Consider the following 18,115-nt stretch of genomic DNA (forward strand, 5'->3'; position numbering starts at 1 on the left):
TACCATTGATTTTCAATATAGAATTAGACAGATTCACTTTTTTATTTTTGTAAATGTAACATGTGCAAAGCTCATTTAATGAGTTTTAGCTTCATGTTAGATTTTGAGCTTATGACCATTTCAATGTTTTCATGCCTCGCAGAGGAAGTTCAACAGCATTTTTTTTATCTATTTATATCTTTGCAATGAGCATTGTTACATAGCAGAAGAAGCCAGCCATGCCTAAACTTCCGTTCGAAATAATCATCGACATACTTTCAAGACTATCTGTACAGCCTCTACTGCAATTTAAGACGGTAAGCCAGTCATGACTCATGGCATCATTTGATCTCTACTAATCCTGAATTTTCTCGGTTACAACTTCAACAAGCATATCCACAGTTTTGCACTGGCTGGTTGGTCAAGAAAATGATTGTCTGGTGATCGTATCATTTGATTTGGCAAAGGAGAAATTTCTAGAGATGATACAAGTGCCGGCTGAAAACTGGGGTATGAACCAAGTTAAGGAGTCTACAAGATAGCTTATGCATGTGTTCGAGCTTTCAGGCAGCAAATTTTGGGGCATGGAAGGCGGAGCAATCAGAAACCAAGCTATGTTGGACCAAGTTGTTCAGTTTCAGCAGTTCAATTAGCAGGATGTAAGTATTGGCTTAATGTATTATCAGTTGTTAAGAACGGTAGTATTCTGCTTAAGTATGAAGGATTGGAAATAATCATTTACAATCCTAAAGAACAGACTTCGAAAAGGTTTGATTTACCAAATGATTGGCTTTACTTTGAAGCCGTTACTCACATAGAGAGCCTGGTTTCCCCAAACACTGGTAACAGATACGTGGCCGCAGCGTCCGTTCAAAGTTAGCAGGCAAGAAAATAAATAGTTGCAGAATGAAGCAGCTTTTGTAGCTTTTATTTTCCGTTTTCTGTTGTGTTTTGCGTTTGTGTTTCTGCGTGGTTTTCTGTTTTCACTGCGAGGAAACAATTCAACTTTACTTTGTTTTGCCCTCCCTTATAAAAAGGCCATTTTTTGGTCTTTAGTTTATGCTGATTGCTATGATGTTTGCTGTGCCTGGATGCATATTGTTTAAATCGAACCGAACTGACTTGATTTTTTTTAATCAAACTAAGCCGTTTCAAGAAGAAACTTAAGTTTTTCAAACTGAATCAAACCAAACAGGTTGGTTTTGGTTGGTACCGAAAGTGAAGTGAAATGTTGTCCTTTCAAACCATATCCGACTAAAAAATGATTTTTCTTAATAATCCAAAGCAAACACAAATTGATTAAAATCTAAGCTTTGATCAACTCTCATTCTCTGCATCTTAGTTATTTGGACGAGCTAACAAGTTTCTGCAAAGACACTTGTTCTCTTGAATTCCCATTATTACAAGGCATTGAGATATTGCATTGCTTTCAAATGAAGACTTTTACTTATGGATCATTGATTACTCCAAAGCTCGAAAAAGCAAAAGTCAATAGTGACGAGTATGATTCATTGATTGGTGACCGAGATCTTAATGCAACATTGAGTCAATGGTACAAATCCAAGGAAGAGGTATGTAGCAGTCTCTAAATCTTCATTTATTCTTTCTCTATATGATAAATTTTAGTGATAAGATGGATTAGAAGCTAGGCAAAGTACTTGATTTTTTTAGATTAAACTTACTCTATGTGGCAATCAATGATTGAATATTCTAAGATACAGCGCCACTGATTCGGCGAATAGTATATGGTCATCATATCAGGTCTGAAATAAAAAAAAATTGATATCACTTGGATATTGATTGAAATTTAATATGAAAGTGAAAGATAGAGTAAAGGTTTGATACTACTCAAGGGATAATATAATATAAATTAAGGGGTGCATTTATATATTTATTTATTTTAAATCTAGAAAGGGTATATTTTTCATTAGTAGTACTTTTGTGCAATCAAACATTCAAATAATTAATAGATAATGTGATGTATTTAACGTTCAGGAAACACTTGAAATTAGAGGAAGTTCAGGAGAGGTTGAAGTTGATGTTACAAAGGGTGCACCTAATGTGATAGAGGGTGTATCTAATCCTACCCGCCATGAAATAGATGTTATTGAAGAGCCATCAATTGGAGCCACAGAAGCAATTTAGCTGTGGGTTTACTAGGTCAAGTCAACCAGGAAGTTGATGGTGTGCAGAACAAGTCTTGATGGCGTACAAAGGAAGTTCCAATGTACAAACTATTTATTACTACATAATTACAATTACAATCACTACCCAGCTCAAACAGCCATGCCTACACAAATTCCTCAACTTCCACTTGAAATCGCTATGGAAATACTCTCAAGGCTTCCTATCAAACCTCTACTACGATTCAAAAGCGTATCCAAATCATGCTACTCTTTGATCTCTACCAATCCTCAATTTTCCGAGTTACATCTCAAACGTGCATTGCAAGACACTGATCTTATTCGCTACAGACTCTTTCTCACTTCTTTTCTTCCCCAATCTCTCGACATGGAGGAAGCCTTCTGTGACGGCCATAAAAATCTCGTAACAAGACAACATAGTTTTCCAGTTACAGATCCAGAAAGTTTGCATTTTGAGTTCGTCGGATCTTGCAATGGCTTGATTTGTGGATTATTTGATTCTGACGGCAAAATCATTGTTTGGAATCCAACTACTGGAGAATCTAGAGAGTTACTGAAACCTGATTCTGTTACGGGGGATCATAAGATACTCTTCCATGGATTCGGATATGATTTTCGTCTTGACGATTACAAACTAGCAAGAGCTACACACTCTTCTTCTACCAATCAACTTAAGATGGAAATCTTTAACTTAAAAGAAAACGTTTGGCGATCAGCCGACAACGTCCTCCAGTTTAATTACCTCTTAGAGGGCTCTTCCGTTGCTCTAAACGGGGTTTTGTATTGGCTAGTCTATCAACGCGATAGTACTAAACACGCGATATATTCATTTGATTTGGTGAAGGAGAAGTATCGCGAGATTGTAATAGTGCCTGATCATATTTCAGAAAATTTGGGTGGTGAGTTTCTAGTATCAAGCTTGAAGATTCTAGGATCAAGTTTATGTATATGTTATCATGCGGAATCTTTCGCGATGTGGGTGGCGAACGGATATGGCAGCGAAGCGTGTTGGGCTAAATTGTTCAGTTTCTCGAGTGAGCTACTTCCTGAGTATGGAGATCCACTACATGTTTTATGGGTTGCAAAGAATGGTAATGTTATATTAATTGTGGATGCTTGTCGAATAGTTATTTATAATCCTATTGAAATGAGTTCAAAAGATTTCTATATAGAATCATGTCCGTTTGGTATCCAGACTAGTGTTGATTCAATTAGTTACATGGAGACTTTTGTTTCACCAAATGCGCATATTCATCCATCGATTAGTAGCTGCAGCAAGATTTTCTAGTAAACGAAGATGAAGATGAAGATGAGCGAACAAATTTACATAAATTATGATGCAGATTATTTAGTAAGCAGTCTTGTGCTGTTTGTATGTAGTGTATAAGAATGAGTTTTATTGATTGTATAATGTGATGAATTAAAATTCTGTAATTGAATAAGAAAAAAATAAAGTGTTGTATTTACACCATCAATTTTACAGCTCGCTGATATTAAACTTGATTTCTCCCCTCCGATTATGCGATTTACCGTTAAATCGGCCTGATAAAGGTAGTGTAACAACTAACAAGAATGGGAGAACGTATTGGTAGGGTGTTAGATGTGAATGGAGATAATATTCATACTCTGGGAAAGTTTATGTAATGGCTCGTGAAATCACGGATTTGACAGAGATCCAAGTAAGGGCCCCGAGGAAGAAAAAACACAAAATTGAGGGATTATTTAAGCTCAAACTGAAGTTTAGGAACCTATTAAACAAAAACATGATAGTTAAGGAAAGCTATTTCATATCTAAATTGATTTTAGTCATGAAATATAAATATAATTTTTTAAAAAAATCAAATAAAATTTAAATAAAGGGTTAATGCGGCTTGTGACACGGTGTCTCAGTTTTTACCTTTTTTAAGCAACTAAAGTTTAAACGTTTCAATTTTATATTAAATTACCCCATATTGTATTTTTGAAACGCCCGTATTGCAATACAAACTGTATAAATTAGGAGGTGAAGAATGCGAGAAAGAAATTAGAAAACTCCCTAATTGTTACGGAAAAATTATTCTAAATTTAATTTTTACAATGAAAATTTAAATTATCGGATAAATCTGAAATAAAATTGAAGAGTTTAGGGGTTAATTTTTTAAAAAAATAAAAATTGAATTAAGTGATCTCGTGTCACAAGTTAAGTGGCCGCATTGGTCTTTTGTTCAGCAAAATTTGTTTGATCACTGTTTCTTGCAGATTGTGTTTCAAAGTAATTAAAATGTTCTTTGTCGACAGGAGTTGAAGCAATTGATGTCTAAAAATTGATGAAATAGACAAAAACCCTAATTTTTTCAAAACCCTCAATTACTTCAATTTTACAATGGACTGTCTTCCAGATGAGCGGCGATATCTTTACTGGAATGGGTATCCGTTGGAAACTTTTCCGCCCAAAGTTTTTCCGATGGAGCTTGAGCTTGCCTTACACCATGGTATGATTCTAAAGCTTCAGTAATTTACTTTTTCACTGGAAAATAAATAAAAAACTTAGCTACTTTTATTATCTTTATAAATTAATAGATCATAATTAAAATTAGATGTATCTAAAGATTAAATCATTGGATCAAATCATTAAAGGAGGAAGACTTGAATGTCACTTTCCAAAATGTGGTATGTATTATCCCTTATCTACTCTGGTCATTATTCTTCATGTTAAAAGATTTAGCGGTATCAAACTTTTGCTATTTGCTTCAATTTAGTACGAAATTTCAAAATGTTACTAAAACTTTTTAGTCTTTATTTGAGGCAATGGTGTATACCTCGTCACTGTCCATTTTACTATGGCGACCAAATGAAGTATATTTTTGTACTATGTTGCTATATTGGTTGCTATGTCATTTGCTATCTTATTTTATTTTGAAAATTTTAAAATGTTGTGACTTTAAATTTAAATTAAAGTTCTAAAACCATTTGATATTGTTAAGATAATAAAACTAAAGTTGGAGCCTCACTCAAGAGTTTGAACTTTTGGGTGAATTGTTTATCTGACAGATATTAGTAAAATTTTGGTACAAAACTGAAACATAAAATAAAAATTCATACCACCGAAGCTTTTAACCTTCTTTTGAAATAGAAGAAAAATAATTAATACTATAATTCAATTGATTATTGAGTCTAGTTTTTTGTTTGAATTCAGATGCCAAGGCTTGTAATGTGGGGTGACAAATACCATTTAGAACATAGTGGATCAAGTACATTCCGCACTTTGATTGTTCGACATTTCGCAACCATGTTGAACTCCGTCCCTCGTAAGTTCACAACATGTCTTCAAAATCTGGAAAAGCTTTGTGTAAAGATGTGTGATTCATTTATATTTAAATATGAAGATGGAGATGTTGTGACATTCTCTCACCTTGAAGACATTTATCTGGAATATCTACCAAAACTTGAGCATTTATTCAACAAATTTACAATAAATGTCATTGGCTTTCAAAAGCTGACAAATATACGAGTTGGATTTTGTGATAGTTGAGAAGCATTTTCTCAAGTTCGGTGGCAAAGGGTCTTTTACAACTCCAACTACTTAAAATATACATTTGTAGTGAGTTGACGGAAATAATGGTAGAAGAGGATGATGAAGAAGAAGAAGTCAAAATTGTGTTTCCGCAACTAAGATCTCTGTTTCTTTCTGATTTAAACAAGCTTACAAGTTTCTGCAATTGCACCCGTTCTCTTGAATTCCCATTATTACAAGATATTGAGATATGGCATTGCTTTGAAATGAAGACTTTTACTTATGGATCATTGATTACTCCAAAGCTTGAAAAAGCAAAAGTCAATAGCGATGAGTATGATTCATTGATTGGTGACCGAGATCTTAATGCAACACTGAGTCAACGTTACAAACCCAAGGAAGAGGTATGTAGCAGTCTCTAAATCTTCAAAAAAAAATACACTCATTTGTTCTTTCTCTATATGATAATTTTTAGTTATAAGATTAAAGATCTGATTAAAAGGCCGAGAGTGGTATCATACTTTGTTGTATGTTTCAAACTGATATCAAAATTTCTATTCGTATTTAAATGATATAAAAAAATTAATTTTTATTTCAAGTAGATTTTTTTTAGTTTATGTGAAATAAGCTGCTATGTAAGGCGTCAATTATATGGTGGCTGACATGTGAACCGGATAATATAATTTAAAATTAAGGAAATTTATTTATATGTAAAAAAATATAGAAAGGGTATCATCTATTTCTTTCATTAGTAACACTATTGTGCAATGAAATATTCAATTATTAATAGATAATGTCATGTATTTAATGTCCAGGAAACACTTGAAATTAGAGGAAGTCTACAAGAGGTCGAAGTTGATGTTATAAAGGGTACACCTAATGTGATAGAGGGTGAAGTTGACAAGGATGTATCCGATCTTACCGAGCATGAAATAGATGTTATTGAAGAAACATCAATTGAAGAAAATGTTGAAATCCTTCAGGATATCAAATTTCAAATTGGGCAATCTTCAGTTGAAGGAGAAAATCATGCTTGAAAAAAGCTAACTCATGCACAATAAAGGTGAGTTATTTAGTAGCATAATCTTGTAAATGAAGAAAGGTTAACAATTGTTTGTACTAATTTATTCTTTCTTCACATGTATGTGAAAACGGGCAACATTTGTGGCGGAATCAGAGGGCGAGGATGGGCGGCCACTCCCGTCTGCCAGCGAGATACCCTGAACGTCTGCTCTGCACCTGGGCTGCTGCCGCCTGCTATCTTGTTGAACCCTACTGAGTGTTTTGGCTTTTTTGTTTGGATTGGCTGATTTGAAAATAATAAAATATGTATTTTGTTTGTTTGGTGAAACTATGAAGAGTGGGTTTGAGCCTAAGTTGTGTTTGGATGGAAACACAATGGATGTACTGAAACTGTTCATAAAATGAGTAAGTGTGCTTCAAAATGTGTTGTTGAGCAGTAGCATTTTTGGTAAAAAGGTGCAATTTAAAAGCCAAACTTGAGCTACTGTATTTATTTATTTCACTTTGAAAAAATTGAATGATTTTTTTTAAAGAAAAAGGACCAATATGATGTTCGATTCAAAGATAAATAAAGTTTTCTTAGCATTTCATGCATTTACCTCTCTTATTTTTAGTGAGATCATATGGGCATGAAACATTTATTGTTTTCATTTATGATGTAATTCATTTATGTTTTCTTGTGCTTCTTGAAGAAACATAAATGAATTACAAACTACATCACACTTGGCCAATTATTATACTAGTTGACTCTCTCATTTTGTTGTTCAATAAATTAATACTTTTATTAATTACTAATAAACTTCATGCTTATCCAAATCCTAGTATGAATTCTCATCAAGATGCATGTCTCTACTCACCAGTCACCATTGATTTTATATAATAATTATTTTATCCCTGTCAGATGCAAATATGTTAAATATATTAACTTCTTCTTTTTGTAAATGTAACATGTGCAAAGCTCATTCAATGAGTTTTAACTTCTTTTGAGATTTTGAGCTTAGAGGAAGTTTAACAGCATTCTTTTTTCATCTATTTATATGTTTGCATTGAGCATTGTTACACAGCTGAAGAAGCCAGCCATGCCTAGACTTCCACTCGAAATAATCATTGAGGTACTTTCAAGACTACCAGTGAAGCCTCTTGTCCAATTCAAGACCGTATGCAAGTCATGGCATCATTTGATATCTTCTAATCCTGAATTTTCTAGGTTACAACTTCAACAAGCGAAGCAAGACTCGAATGTTCATCTCCATAGACTTTTTCTCTCCGCTGATCCTTTCATTTCACTAGACATTGAAGCATACTGTGATGCAGATGAAAATCTTGTAACAAGATTACATAACTTTCCGGTAGTTGACCGAGAAGATGATTTTGAATTTGTGGGATCTTGCAATGGTTTGATTTCTGCAGTTTTTGGTCCTGACAGCCAAATCACTATATGGAATCCATCTACCGGACAGTCTAGACGGTTGCCAGCAGCACCAGGTTCGTTTCCAGATGATAAGATGTCTTATGGGTTCGGATATGATTTAAAGCTAGATGATTATAAGTTAGTAAGAATTGCAAGCTCCGCTTCTTGTATTGAAGTTCAAATGGAAATATTTAACTTGAAAGCCAATACATGGAGAACAGTTCACAATTTGAATTGCTGTGTTCGCTTGCAAGGGGGCTCAATAGTCGCTCTAAACGGAGTTTTGCACTGGCTAGTTGGTCAAGAAAATGAAGGTATGATGATCATATCATTTGATTTGGCAGAGGAGAAATTTCTTGACATGATACAAGTGCCGGATTATGTAACTGAAAACTGGGGTATAAACCCGGGTACCCAGTTAAGGATTCTACAAGATAGCCTATGCATGTGTTCTGGCTCTCACACAACGAATTTTGAGGCATGGAAGGCGGAGCGATATGAAACCAAAGTATGTTGGACTAAGTTGTTCAGTTTCAGCAATGACCAATTACCAGGATGTAAATATTGGCTTAATGTATTATCTGTTGCGAAGAACGGCAGTATTCTGCTTAATTATGAAGGATTGGAAATTCTCATTTACAATCCTAAAGAACAGACTTTGAGAAGGTTTGATGTACCAAATGATTGGCATTACTTTGAAGCTATTACATACATAGAGAGCCTTGTTTCCCCAAACAGTGTTAACGGATCCGTGGCTGCGGTGTACGTTCAAGGTTAGCAGGCAAGAGAATAAATAATTGCACAATGAAACAACTTTTGTAGCCTTTATTTTCCGTTTTCTGTTCTGTTTTGCAATTGTGTTTCTGCTTGGTTTTCTGTTTTATCTGCAAGTAAACAACCAACTGTTCTTTGTTTGAATCCAGAGAGCGTGCGTTGCTGATTATCAGCAGCTAGTAGCCTACTACTGCAAACAATGAAGCATTCATTCTGATCATTTTAATAATTCATCAAATTGAATGAAATGCCATAAATAAGCTAACTTAGATCATTCAATCACATCCCTATTAAAGAAAATCAGAAAGTCCCCTTATACTAGTCCAAATTTCCCTTTGTATTATTGGGAAGATAAATTTAAGAAAGAGACGGAAGCAATGGTTTTTATGCACTGATTTCCATGAAGAATAAGTCTATAGCAACATTCGAATGACAATCTGAATGAGGCACGCACATGTTATAAATACATATGTTACATAACTACATTCAGCAAAGCTACCGAACATTGGAACATTTGCATCGATATGTGGGGCAACAAGTTCATTTGCTATAATTGGCAAAATACGACCAAAATTAGAACCACCAGGACATCTAAAGCTCATTTTGATGACACAGGCTAGCATTTGACCAACTTAGTAGAGTTCCTTTCAGTAATTAAAGAGTTCAAGGGTGAAGTTTTGCTTGACCTTTAATTTGACGGAAGCACTGACACTGTAACATCAGAAGCACCGATTTGCTGAAAAAACAAAAAAACTGATTAATTCCCAATATTCCGATTTGAAGTTACCTCCATTTCTTATGATAAGCAAAAAATGAAAAATGAAGAAACTAATGTATCTTCTTCTTACAAGTATCTATTAACACAAAAGAACTGTAAGATTTAAACAAATTAGTTTCAACCAAATGCTTTATTTATCATTATGGGTATTCAAGTATAAAATTCTTATTCGGAATTCTTGATGGAAATTTAACCATTCAAAACATGACAATGTAGTAAATTTCCATCAAAGTTTAAAAGCCAGAAAGAATGATATAATTATAAACGATAATAAATGACAAGATAGAAAATGAAAAAAGAAATCAAATTACCTTGAAGTTAAACATATCAGGTGAAAGAGACTGATGATTAGGTGAAACACTTGACTTGACAGTTAGCTAATATCTTCGGAAATGGAAGCGTGATGATGACTGTGGACTGCTTGTTGAACTTGGAGAGGAGAGAAATATGAGTTGAATAATGTATAATCTATCTATGATAATAGATACAAAAGAAGAAAAATGAATCAATTGTACTGTAATCTATTCTTCTTCAATCTCTCTCCTATATTTTTAATTGTTGCATTGTTTGATTGTTCAAAATTCTTGGTAAGAAATGTATACCTGAATTAGATTAACTTGAAATACAAAACAGTTAGCGGATAAATTAACTAGAAATGCATTCAGTTAGCACAGAATACCAACTCTATGCATCGATTTCACACATCTTCCACCTTCCATATGCAAGGTCAGCAGAATCCCCTTCTAAACTGCGTCCAAAATTGTGCTAATCGCCTCAAAGATGATAGCGGATAAATTCTCATTGGGAGCATTGACAATGGTATTCATTGCTCCGACTTCTATTACTGCTTCATTTGGGTGGTGAATTTTTATGATACCAACAGTATTTGATTCAGCCTCACTCATGCTTTGCTCGACAGATCCATTAATACCCATCTTTGACAATGTAATGAGAAGCTTTCCCAAATCTAGCAATCCGTAATGCAGAAGTTGTCTGCTCTGAAAGGTGTCCGATGCCTTTTTCCCAGAGACTAATCGATGTTTGCTGTCATGTATATATAGCTCCCCTTCGAGCCTTGAGACATCTATATCATCCTTTTTAAATTTTCTCCAACAGAGACGAGTAGCCAGATCTGTCGAAATTTCTAGTTCTGAGCTATCTTTCAAGCACTCTACATCTTGCCTTTCATTTTCAGTGTAGTACAAAGCCAAAAAAGACTGGCTTGAGTTTGAAGAACTCATGTGTTGCTTCAGATCCTCTGGAAACTATGCGGTGCAAAAAAAGAGAATCGAAAACAACAGTGACAATCAATTTTAAAAGAAGAGAAAGAGAGTTGATAAGAAAACATATATGAAAGAAAGATGAGCAAATCTGTGACTACCGCGACAATTTTTGGCTGTAATAGCTTCAGCAAAGATTGAGCTTTCTGCATCCTGCAAAAGAGATCAAAGCCTCAAAATATCAGCACATTTAGAACTAGAAATTTTTGACCAGAAGAACCCAAGTGGTACCAACTTAATTCTATTTTTCCCATTTAGAAAGATAAAATGCAATGCGGCGCAGTAAAAAGAACAAAAATTAATTTACAGACCTAAATTAGGAAGTTAGAATAGGAAATTATCTAACATCAACAATAGACAACTAGCTGCTAAGCTGATCTATTTAGGAAGATGGAGGAAATAGTAATCATTTTGTAATGATGGGGGACCCTTGAGTACCAAAGGCAGGGCTCGCAACAGATAAAGCTTCTATCGGAGAAAGTGAAAGCCCCAGAACCATAGACAAAAATTTGAGAGGAACAAGTTGGACAGAAATATCACATAAAGCAAATTATTCACAATCTTTTATCACCAGAAATCAGAATCAGCACTAACTTTTACAATATGGATAGTCAGTAGACGGAAAAAAAAGCAAAATACCATATGTCCTTACCGTATTCCAGAAAGAAACGAGCATTGTAGAACCTTCATTGCTATTGGCTTAAAAGGCAAGAGAGCCATATCAGCATCTAGTCCATCCTGCAAACAGTAAATTCCTTTATCGAAGCATTGCAACAAAATCATTATTCCTTTAATTTCTGTACAAAAGAAGATTGTAGGAGATCCAAAACCAAGAATGAAATTATGAGGTGAAAGGAAATATAGTATAAGAGCACCTCCAGGACAAGTAAAGAGTTTTGATCCTTGTGCCAACGTCGAAGCAAAGGAACAACAGGGCCAAGTCTAAGATTCCAGTGAGGAGCAAATACTATACATGGTTCCTGCCAATTGGTTCTAACCAAAAGCACGCCAGTTGAGAAGCCAAAATGACTCGCATATGAAAATTTATATAAATTGCATTACTACAAAAGAACTTCTTTACCCTCTAAATCCTTGCTCCCTTAAATATTGCACGAAATCCTTATTCTGGTACTTATCTAAGCAATTATATAAGGAAACAAGAAGTTTCAAACATAATGCAAAGAATCTTTTTGGCAGAGTTTGTAATGGTAGTTTCCCAACAGGAAACAGGTATCATATTATAAAAACATTTGTACTAAACAGATACATAAGACATTACAGATCAGACAAAGACTGCCGCCAAAAGAAAATAGTAAAGCACCAACTTCTAATAGAACACAAGAGTAGTAAAACATATTTATATGTACACAAGAAATCAAAGTTTTTGTTGATGAAACAATTTCAATTTACCTCCCTCAAACTGAAATGTAATTCTCTCAATAATATGTTCAATGAAAAAAAAAAGAAATTTGTCCTTAAGAAACAGTCATTTATTAGAAGTATGTCTGCAAAGACAAGAGCATCTTACATTAAATTGGGTGAATGAACAGCTGGGAACACCTGAAGCTTCTTTTCTCTCATGAGTGCAGTGTGTGAAAATAGCGGGTCTCCAGAAAATAGCTGCCAGAAAATCAAAACAAAATCGTAGAATGTTTGTCTAGTATAAGAAACCAGAAATAAAATAGAAGTTCCACATAAAGTAAACCAATAACATCTAGACTTATGTACCTTCTCTTGCCGGAGCTTGCACAGCCATTCTGGTATAGTATTAATGAATGCCAGTAGCTCTGCTGCTACAGAGGAGATGACATAAATTGGAACCTAGAAAACAAAAAATATTATCACTGACATATAAGCAACAGACACTGCAGCATTCGCATTTTGATCATCTAGAATTCAATAGAATTTGAGGGATCAGTATAGGAAATCTGATGTTTGGCTTTGAGAGGCAACTGAATCTAATAACAGAACCAGTATGCATCGCACACGATAAGTTTAAAACAGCAATAAACGTTAACTGGCAGAAAAAATTTGATGGTTCATATCAAGGTTATCGTGATTAAGTAATAGTAAGTGGTGTTCAATGACTAAAAAGAAAAGTTCCTCAAGACATAAGTGAAAAAACTACAATCTTATTTATATACTTGATCACAACATTTCCATGATGAATAATGCATCAACCTACACTTGAATATACATGTTATTATACATATGAAATTAAAAAAAAAAACAAGAAAACAAAAAATTACTATTAGAGGGATGTGAAAAGAAAGAAGAAAAGGGAGTTCTTATATTGATTGAGTAAAAACAATTTTGGAATATGTAGAAAATGGTAGTCCTACAATAAAACGGATTTCATATGCTTCCATTTCCACCTCTTCGGTGATTTTATAAATCCCTCACAAATAAAGGATTTTATTTCTTGAAGGAATTCAAACAATCCGTGGTCTATTTTTTTTAACAACCAAACAAGAAATTTGGCAAAATATATGAGAAGTATAAATCCTTCATCTCAAAACCCTAAAACCAAACATAGCCCAATTTGTACATGCACTCATAAACAGTCATATAAGTTTTCCCAAGCTCATACAATTGGGTATTCTTATTCTGTAAAACTGACCCTGAAGCACTTCAATGGGGATGGACAATCTAACTAAAAGTATAAAAACACATTATACAATGATTTTCCTGTACCTACCCTAGATCATAGACGCGATTTTCGCTCCATGATGCTTATCTTTTAATACTCCAGAATATAAAGCTGAAAGAGTTTTTAGTCATAGTTAAATGATACACTGACACAATGACACCCCATCATGTCATGTTGAACTTGCACGTATACGCAGTAAGAGCGAAGAAAATTATTAGGGCTTACATCTAGAGCTGAAGATTCTAGGGAAACCGGTATCTGCTCCAGAAGGTGCAGAATAATACCAAGTCGATTTAAGGGAATCAAGACAGAACCACCGGCTTTAACAGCATCAACAACACATGAGCATATGAAAGCTAGTTTATCCCTTTCCTCTAAGGTCTCCTCATCGGTCAGTGAGCAGTCATTCAATTGATTCCAATTGTCTACATCAGCACTGTAAGGCAAGTTATAGCATAAATACATGTGAAACTGCACCAGTCAAAACCCTAAACATTATGACATAAAACTGGGCTCTAATGGTGTACCTAAGAACTGAGAGGTTGTGATTTGTTAAAGCAGAATGGTCATCATTTTGTTCAACATCTTCAATCGCATTGCGGGATGAGAAGTCTGAATATAAGATCAAATCCTTGCCATGTAGAGAATGATAATCAAACTCCATAGCATGAGTGGAACCGAAAATAGAGCTCGACAGACATGCAATATTTTCTTTTGGACCTTCAATAGTCCAATTACATGAGCCTATTTCTAAGCCTGAGCTGAATGCTTTTATCACCAGTGCCCCATTATAGCAGGCTGCTTCAGCGTATTTAAGCATTTGAATCTTCTGCATGCAATCCTTCACATCCACAGAACTAAATAAAGAAAATCAAGTATTGAATTAATCAGAATTTGAAACCCGATTTGCTAATGGGTAAATATGCAAATGAATATGTTATTGACTAGAAGGTAAAATAAAAAAATTGAAGTAGTAATTAACCTGTATAGCTGGATCCAAGCACCCAACTCTGACCCATCTTTGCCCAGGGCCACTTCTTTCAGTTCAGATGGTAGCAATTCAAGTTCTTCCCATTTCATCCATTCAGGGTATGACTCTCCAAATCCGTAGAACTGTCGAAACTCCATATGCATAGAAACAAGATCCTCCATAACGAGTTGCCCAACTCTTGCAGTTGCTTCCGTTGCATATATCTACTTCAGACAAATACACCAAAACACATCCTCACTTAACAAACTATGATAATGGAAATTGAAAAATCATCTTTAACAACCTTTTTCTTTTACCTTCGCAGAAAACCCCTCACTTTGAGTAAGAAATGGGAGACCAAGCATGCCCATCTTGCTCGAAATTAAAACGATGTCAATAGATGAAGCATCCCAAAGGTGCAAGTTCTTTACAGTTTTGTACAAGGGCTCTGCACATATTAAACTTTTCACATCGAATATGGGGCAAAAGTGATGCGGGAGAGGAGCAAAGATTGTGAGAGCTGAAAGATCAAGAGGGCAATCAACTAATATCCTGTATCCACTCACATCAAGAATGTAAGATGGTGGGAAATGGAAACTAGTCCCTTTATTCAAGCATGTCTGACAAATAACAAAAATAAAAAGTGAATCAATAAAATCTGATTGTGGGTGCAACAGACAGTGATTGGAAAGAGTAAAAGAGAGACTTACAAATTTCATTGATACAATCAAAATCAAGAGATCACAGTACCAAAACCACAAATGTTACACCTTTTTATGGTAACCTGCAAAAATCATGTTCGAAATCACAATATGATACCAATCATGGAAAAATGCACATTATCAAGCAAAGAAGTTAAGCTCCATTTTTATTTGCAATTAAGCCACTTAAACCACATGACTATTGCTGACATGGCTGCCTAGTCAACCTAATAAAATGCAAAAAAAATCAATGGCTGATGTGGCATCATTTAACCAAAGCATGATTAGGATTACAAACCCCTAAATTAGTGAGGTAATGGTCCATAGGTTTGCAAGTAGCTGAATTACTAAATTTATATGTTCTAGTGATGCTTTGATAGAGAATTTTGTTTAACTTATTAAACAAGTACAGTTAAAGTTAACTGCATAATGCATACAAACTTTGACTGGGAAAGATTTCTGCTGGTTTTTCATCAAATAGGTTATGTGCAATATTAAAAAAAAAACTTTATACTTCACCAAATTCAGCTCAGAACTTTACCTTGGCTTAGACCCTAAAACAGCACAATTTAAACGACAAAGTTCTGCCTCGTTTCCTCTGTACCCAAATGAAAGAAGTTTATAATTTTGAAGTTGGTGATGAGCTAGCTGTACGATGTTGTCCGCCACCATTGTTGTCGTTGGCATTACAAAAAAATGAGCGCACCATTGCTTGGCAAGGAAATTGATTTGGAGTTTGAGTTTTGTTTGTCTAGCATTTTTTAGTATCTGAATTATAAATTGAAGGATCATTTCACTCCCTCAATTTGGCACAACATATCAAATAAGTTCAATTTTGTGAAACTAAACATTTTTATCATGCACTTGGCAAAACCATAATAGTTTGACTCCTCTAGGGAAAAAAAAAGTAGAATTACCTAATTAAAAAAAATTAATTATAATTAAACCTAATTAACCTTCATTGAAACATTAATTAATCCTAAAATAATCAGAACTTTACTTAATAAATTTTAGATATATTTTCTTTTTATTATTATATTCTTCCTCCCTTCATTGGCAACCATTAACTTCTTACTGCAATTCGTCAACCTCTGCTAGCAACACCTCGTCGCAGCCGTTAAAGGTGTCAAAATGGATACACCTCGTCGCAGCCGTTAAAGGTGTCAAAATGGATTGACGAATCAATTTCATGTCGATTTGAATATTCAATTTTCTTCGCTCTCAGTGCATGTGTATAAATTTAGTCATGAAAATGAAATAATTGATTAAACTGCAACAAATACATGTTTTATTTTATTGCTAATTGATGAATTTTGTTATTTGGTTCCTTTTGTGATTACTTAGAATAATAACCTATAGAAAACTAACTAAGGTTAATCAATTTAAATTATGGATAAATTAAATATGAGGAAGATGATGGCTAGGTTTAGGCTTTTCCTGTGTTAATGTTATAAAAATTCACCAGCTTTATACGTTTTCTCCATTTAATCACGTTTTTTAAAATTTCTCATAAAAATACACAAATTTTCATTTTTCCGAAATTCATACATTGTGCTGACGTGTAACTCATTCATTCGTTAAAAATTACGTACATCTCAGCAAATTGCACTAATAATGAGTGTCACGCCAGCATTATGTATGAATTTGGAAAAAATGGAAGTTGGTGTATTTTTATGAGAAATTTTAAAGAACGTGTTTAAATTGAAAAAACATATAAAGTTGGTGAATTTTTATGACATTGCCTATTTTTTTAATTCTCGCATTAAAACAACATTGTTTTGGATTAAATCAAAACAACGTTGTTATGATGTATATTTTTTAAAACTATATGGTGCCAAAACCACGTCAAAAACGGCTTCACCATGTAGTGTATAAGTTACTTTTTAATCTAATTTAATTTTCACCGGTTTCGACTCCGCCCTACTTAACTAAAAGTTACGGCTCCGCCATGTATATAAATACTATTTACATTGAATTTATATTAATAACAGAAAATAGCAATAGTATAATAATCTTCTAACAATGAGTTCATATCCACACGGTTCCGATTATATTGGCCGAATGAAATCTAATACGTCCTTTTTTATTCCAAGATTGTGGACGTATTACCATTTTTTGTCACATAAGTTTACATTTTTTGACATTCTAATAAAATAATTATGTATAACCTAAATGAATTCATTTTGATTAGTTTTCTTCAATTGATTATCTAAAAAATTCACAAGACAAATTCATAAATATATTTCATCAATTATCAATAAAATAGAATAGAATAAAATTATAGTAACTAAGCAAAAAATTACTTGTTGTGATTTAATCAGTTGCATTACTTTTCACAATTAAATTAATTTAAATAATCTTAGAATATAAATTTAATATAATTATTGCACAATTATATAAATTAAATTAATATTTAAAAATAAAATACATAAAGACATTAAAAATCGGAGGTGATTTAAATTTAAAAGAAAAAAAATAGAATTGATAATTTTTAATAGAAGATATTAAATGTTAAAAGATAAAAAGTTAGAGAAATTCAGGTTCAAAATTTGAAGAGTTAAATTGGAGAATTGAGGAAGAAATAATTTTGTAGTCACAAAGTTGAATTTGTTGATAAGGGATGTTTATAAAATTTTACAAAATACTAGGAATTGATTTGAGAAGTTTAATAATTTGAGTCTAAATAGAAGGGGTCTTATAAATAATTAAACAAGGGCCAAAGTTGGGCTTTAAATTTTTTTGGTAAAAGATATAAAAAAAGCTCTCGTAGTTTTTCTAAAAATATACATAAACCGTCATTTTTTTACACAATTAACCCCTGCTGTCTAAAAACATAACAATTAAAGCCTTTTGTCTATAAACGTTAGAACCATCGTTAACCTTATAGAAAAAGGTTAAAACATAACCTTAAT

The 18,115-nt window shown here is 33.6% G+C and overlaps 3 protein-coding genes across 5 annotated transcripts; 2 read left to right on the forward strand and 1 right to left on the reverse strand.

Annotated features, from left to right (window-relative positions):
- Window positions 1–1,152: 1,152 nt before the first annotated feature.
- Window positions 1,153–3,598, forward strand: LOC126677503 (F-box/kelch-repeat protein At3g06240-like). Its single transcript, XM_056105605.1, has 2 exons — window positions 1,153–1,550; window positions 1,975–3,598. The coding sequence occupies exon 2, from the start codon at window positions 2,161–2,163 to the stop codon at window positions 3,409–3,411; it is 1,251 nt and encodes a 416-aa protein (XP_055961580.1). The 5' UTR covers window positions 1,153–1,550; window positions 1,975–2,160; the 3' UTR covers window positions 3,412–3,598.
- Window positions 3,599–4,283: 685 nt separating this feature from the next.
- LOC126677504 (F-box/kelch-repeat protein At3g06240-like) lies at window positions 4,284–8,968 on the forward strand. 3 transcript variants are annotated; one of them, XM_056105405.1, is made up of 5 exons: window positions 4,286–4,594; window positions 4,700–4,772; window positions 5,299–6,020; window positions 6,432–6,679; window positions 6,794–8,968. In XM_056105405.1, the coding sequence occupies exon 5, from the start codon at window positions 7,677–7,679 to the stop codon at window positions 8,826–8,828; it is 1,152 nt and encodes a 383-aa protein (XP_055961380.1). In that variant the 5' UTR covers window positions 4,286–4,594; window positions 4,700–4,772; window positions 5,299–6,020; window positions 6,432–6,679; window positions 6,794–7,676; the 3' UTR covers window positions 8,829–8,968. The 3 variants fall into 3 exon arrangements, with proteins under 3 accessions (XP_055961382.1, XP_055961380.1, XP_055961381.1); XM_056105406.1 differs by lacking the exon at window positions 4,700–4,772 and having other exon boundaries at window positions 5,299–5,410; window positions 5,489–6,020; XM_056105407.1 differs by lacking the exons at window positions 4,700–4,772; window positions 5,299–6,020 and having other exon boundaries at window positions 4,284–4,594.
- Window positions 8,969–9,195: 227 nt separating this feature from the next.
- LOC126677501 (uncharacterized) lies at window positions 9,196–15,988 on the reverse strand. Its single transcript, XM_050372160.2, has 13 exons — window positions 15,745–15,988; window positions 15,213–15,286; window positions 14,820–15,122; window positions 14,515–14,726; window positions 14,060–14,389; window positions 13,758–13,968; window positions 12,611–12,703; window positions 12,411–12,502; window positions 11,758–11,875; window positions 11,535–11,620; window positions 10,984–11,035; window positions 9,914–10,867; window positions 9,196–9,560 (listed from the first exon to the last, which is right to left on the reverse strand). The coding sequence occupies exons 2-12, from the start codon at window positions 15,219–15,221 to the stop codon at window positions 10,346–10,348; spliced, it is 2,028 nt and encodes a 675-aa protein (XP_050228117.1). The 5' UTR covers window positions 15,222–15,286; window positions 15,745–15,988; the 3' UTR covers window positions 9,196–9,560; window positions 9,914–10,345.
- Window positions 15,989–18,115: the final 2,127 nt, after the last annotated feature.

Source organism: Mercurialis annua, linkage group LG4 (genome assembly GCF_937616625.2).
Source record: "Mercurialis annua linkage group LG4, ddMerAnnu1.2, whole genome shotgun sequence".
Lineage (NCBI taxonomy): Eukaryota > Viridiplantae > Streptophyta > Magnoliopsida > Malpighiales > Euphorbiaceae > Mercurialis > Mercurialis annua.

What these genes read in the sequence shown, in the direction of transcription:
- LOC126677503 (XM_056105605.1), top strand. Translation starts at nt 2,161, where the DNA reads ATGGTGTGCAGAACAAGTCTTGATGGCGTACAAAGGAAGTTCCAATGT.
- LOC126677504 (XM_056105407.1), top strand. Translation starts at nt 7,677, where the DNA reads ATGTTTGCATTGAGCATTGTTACACAGCTGAAGAAGCCAGCCATGCCT.
- LOC126677501 (XM_050372160.2), bottom strand. An exon ending in GTGAGGGGTTTTCTGCGAAG is followed by an intron (nt 14,727 to 14,819) that starts GTAAAAGAAAAA and finishes TGTCTGAAGTAG; the next exon opens with ATATATGCAACGGAAGCAAC. An exon ending in TCGTTTCTTTCTGGAATACG is followed by an intron (nt 11,036 to 11,534) that starts GTAAGGACATAT and finishes TCTCTTTTGCAG; the next exon opens with GATGCAGAAAGCTCAATCTT.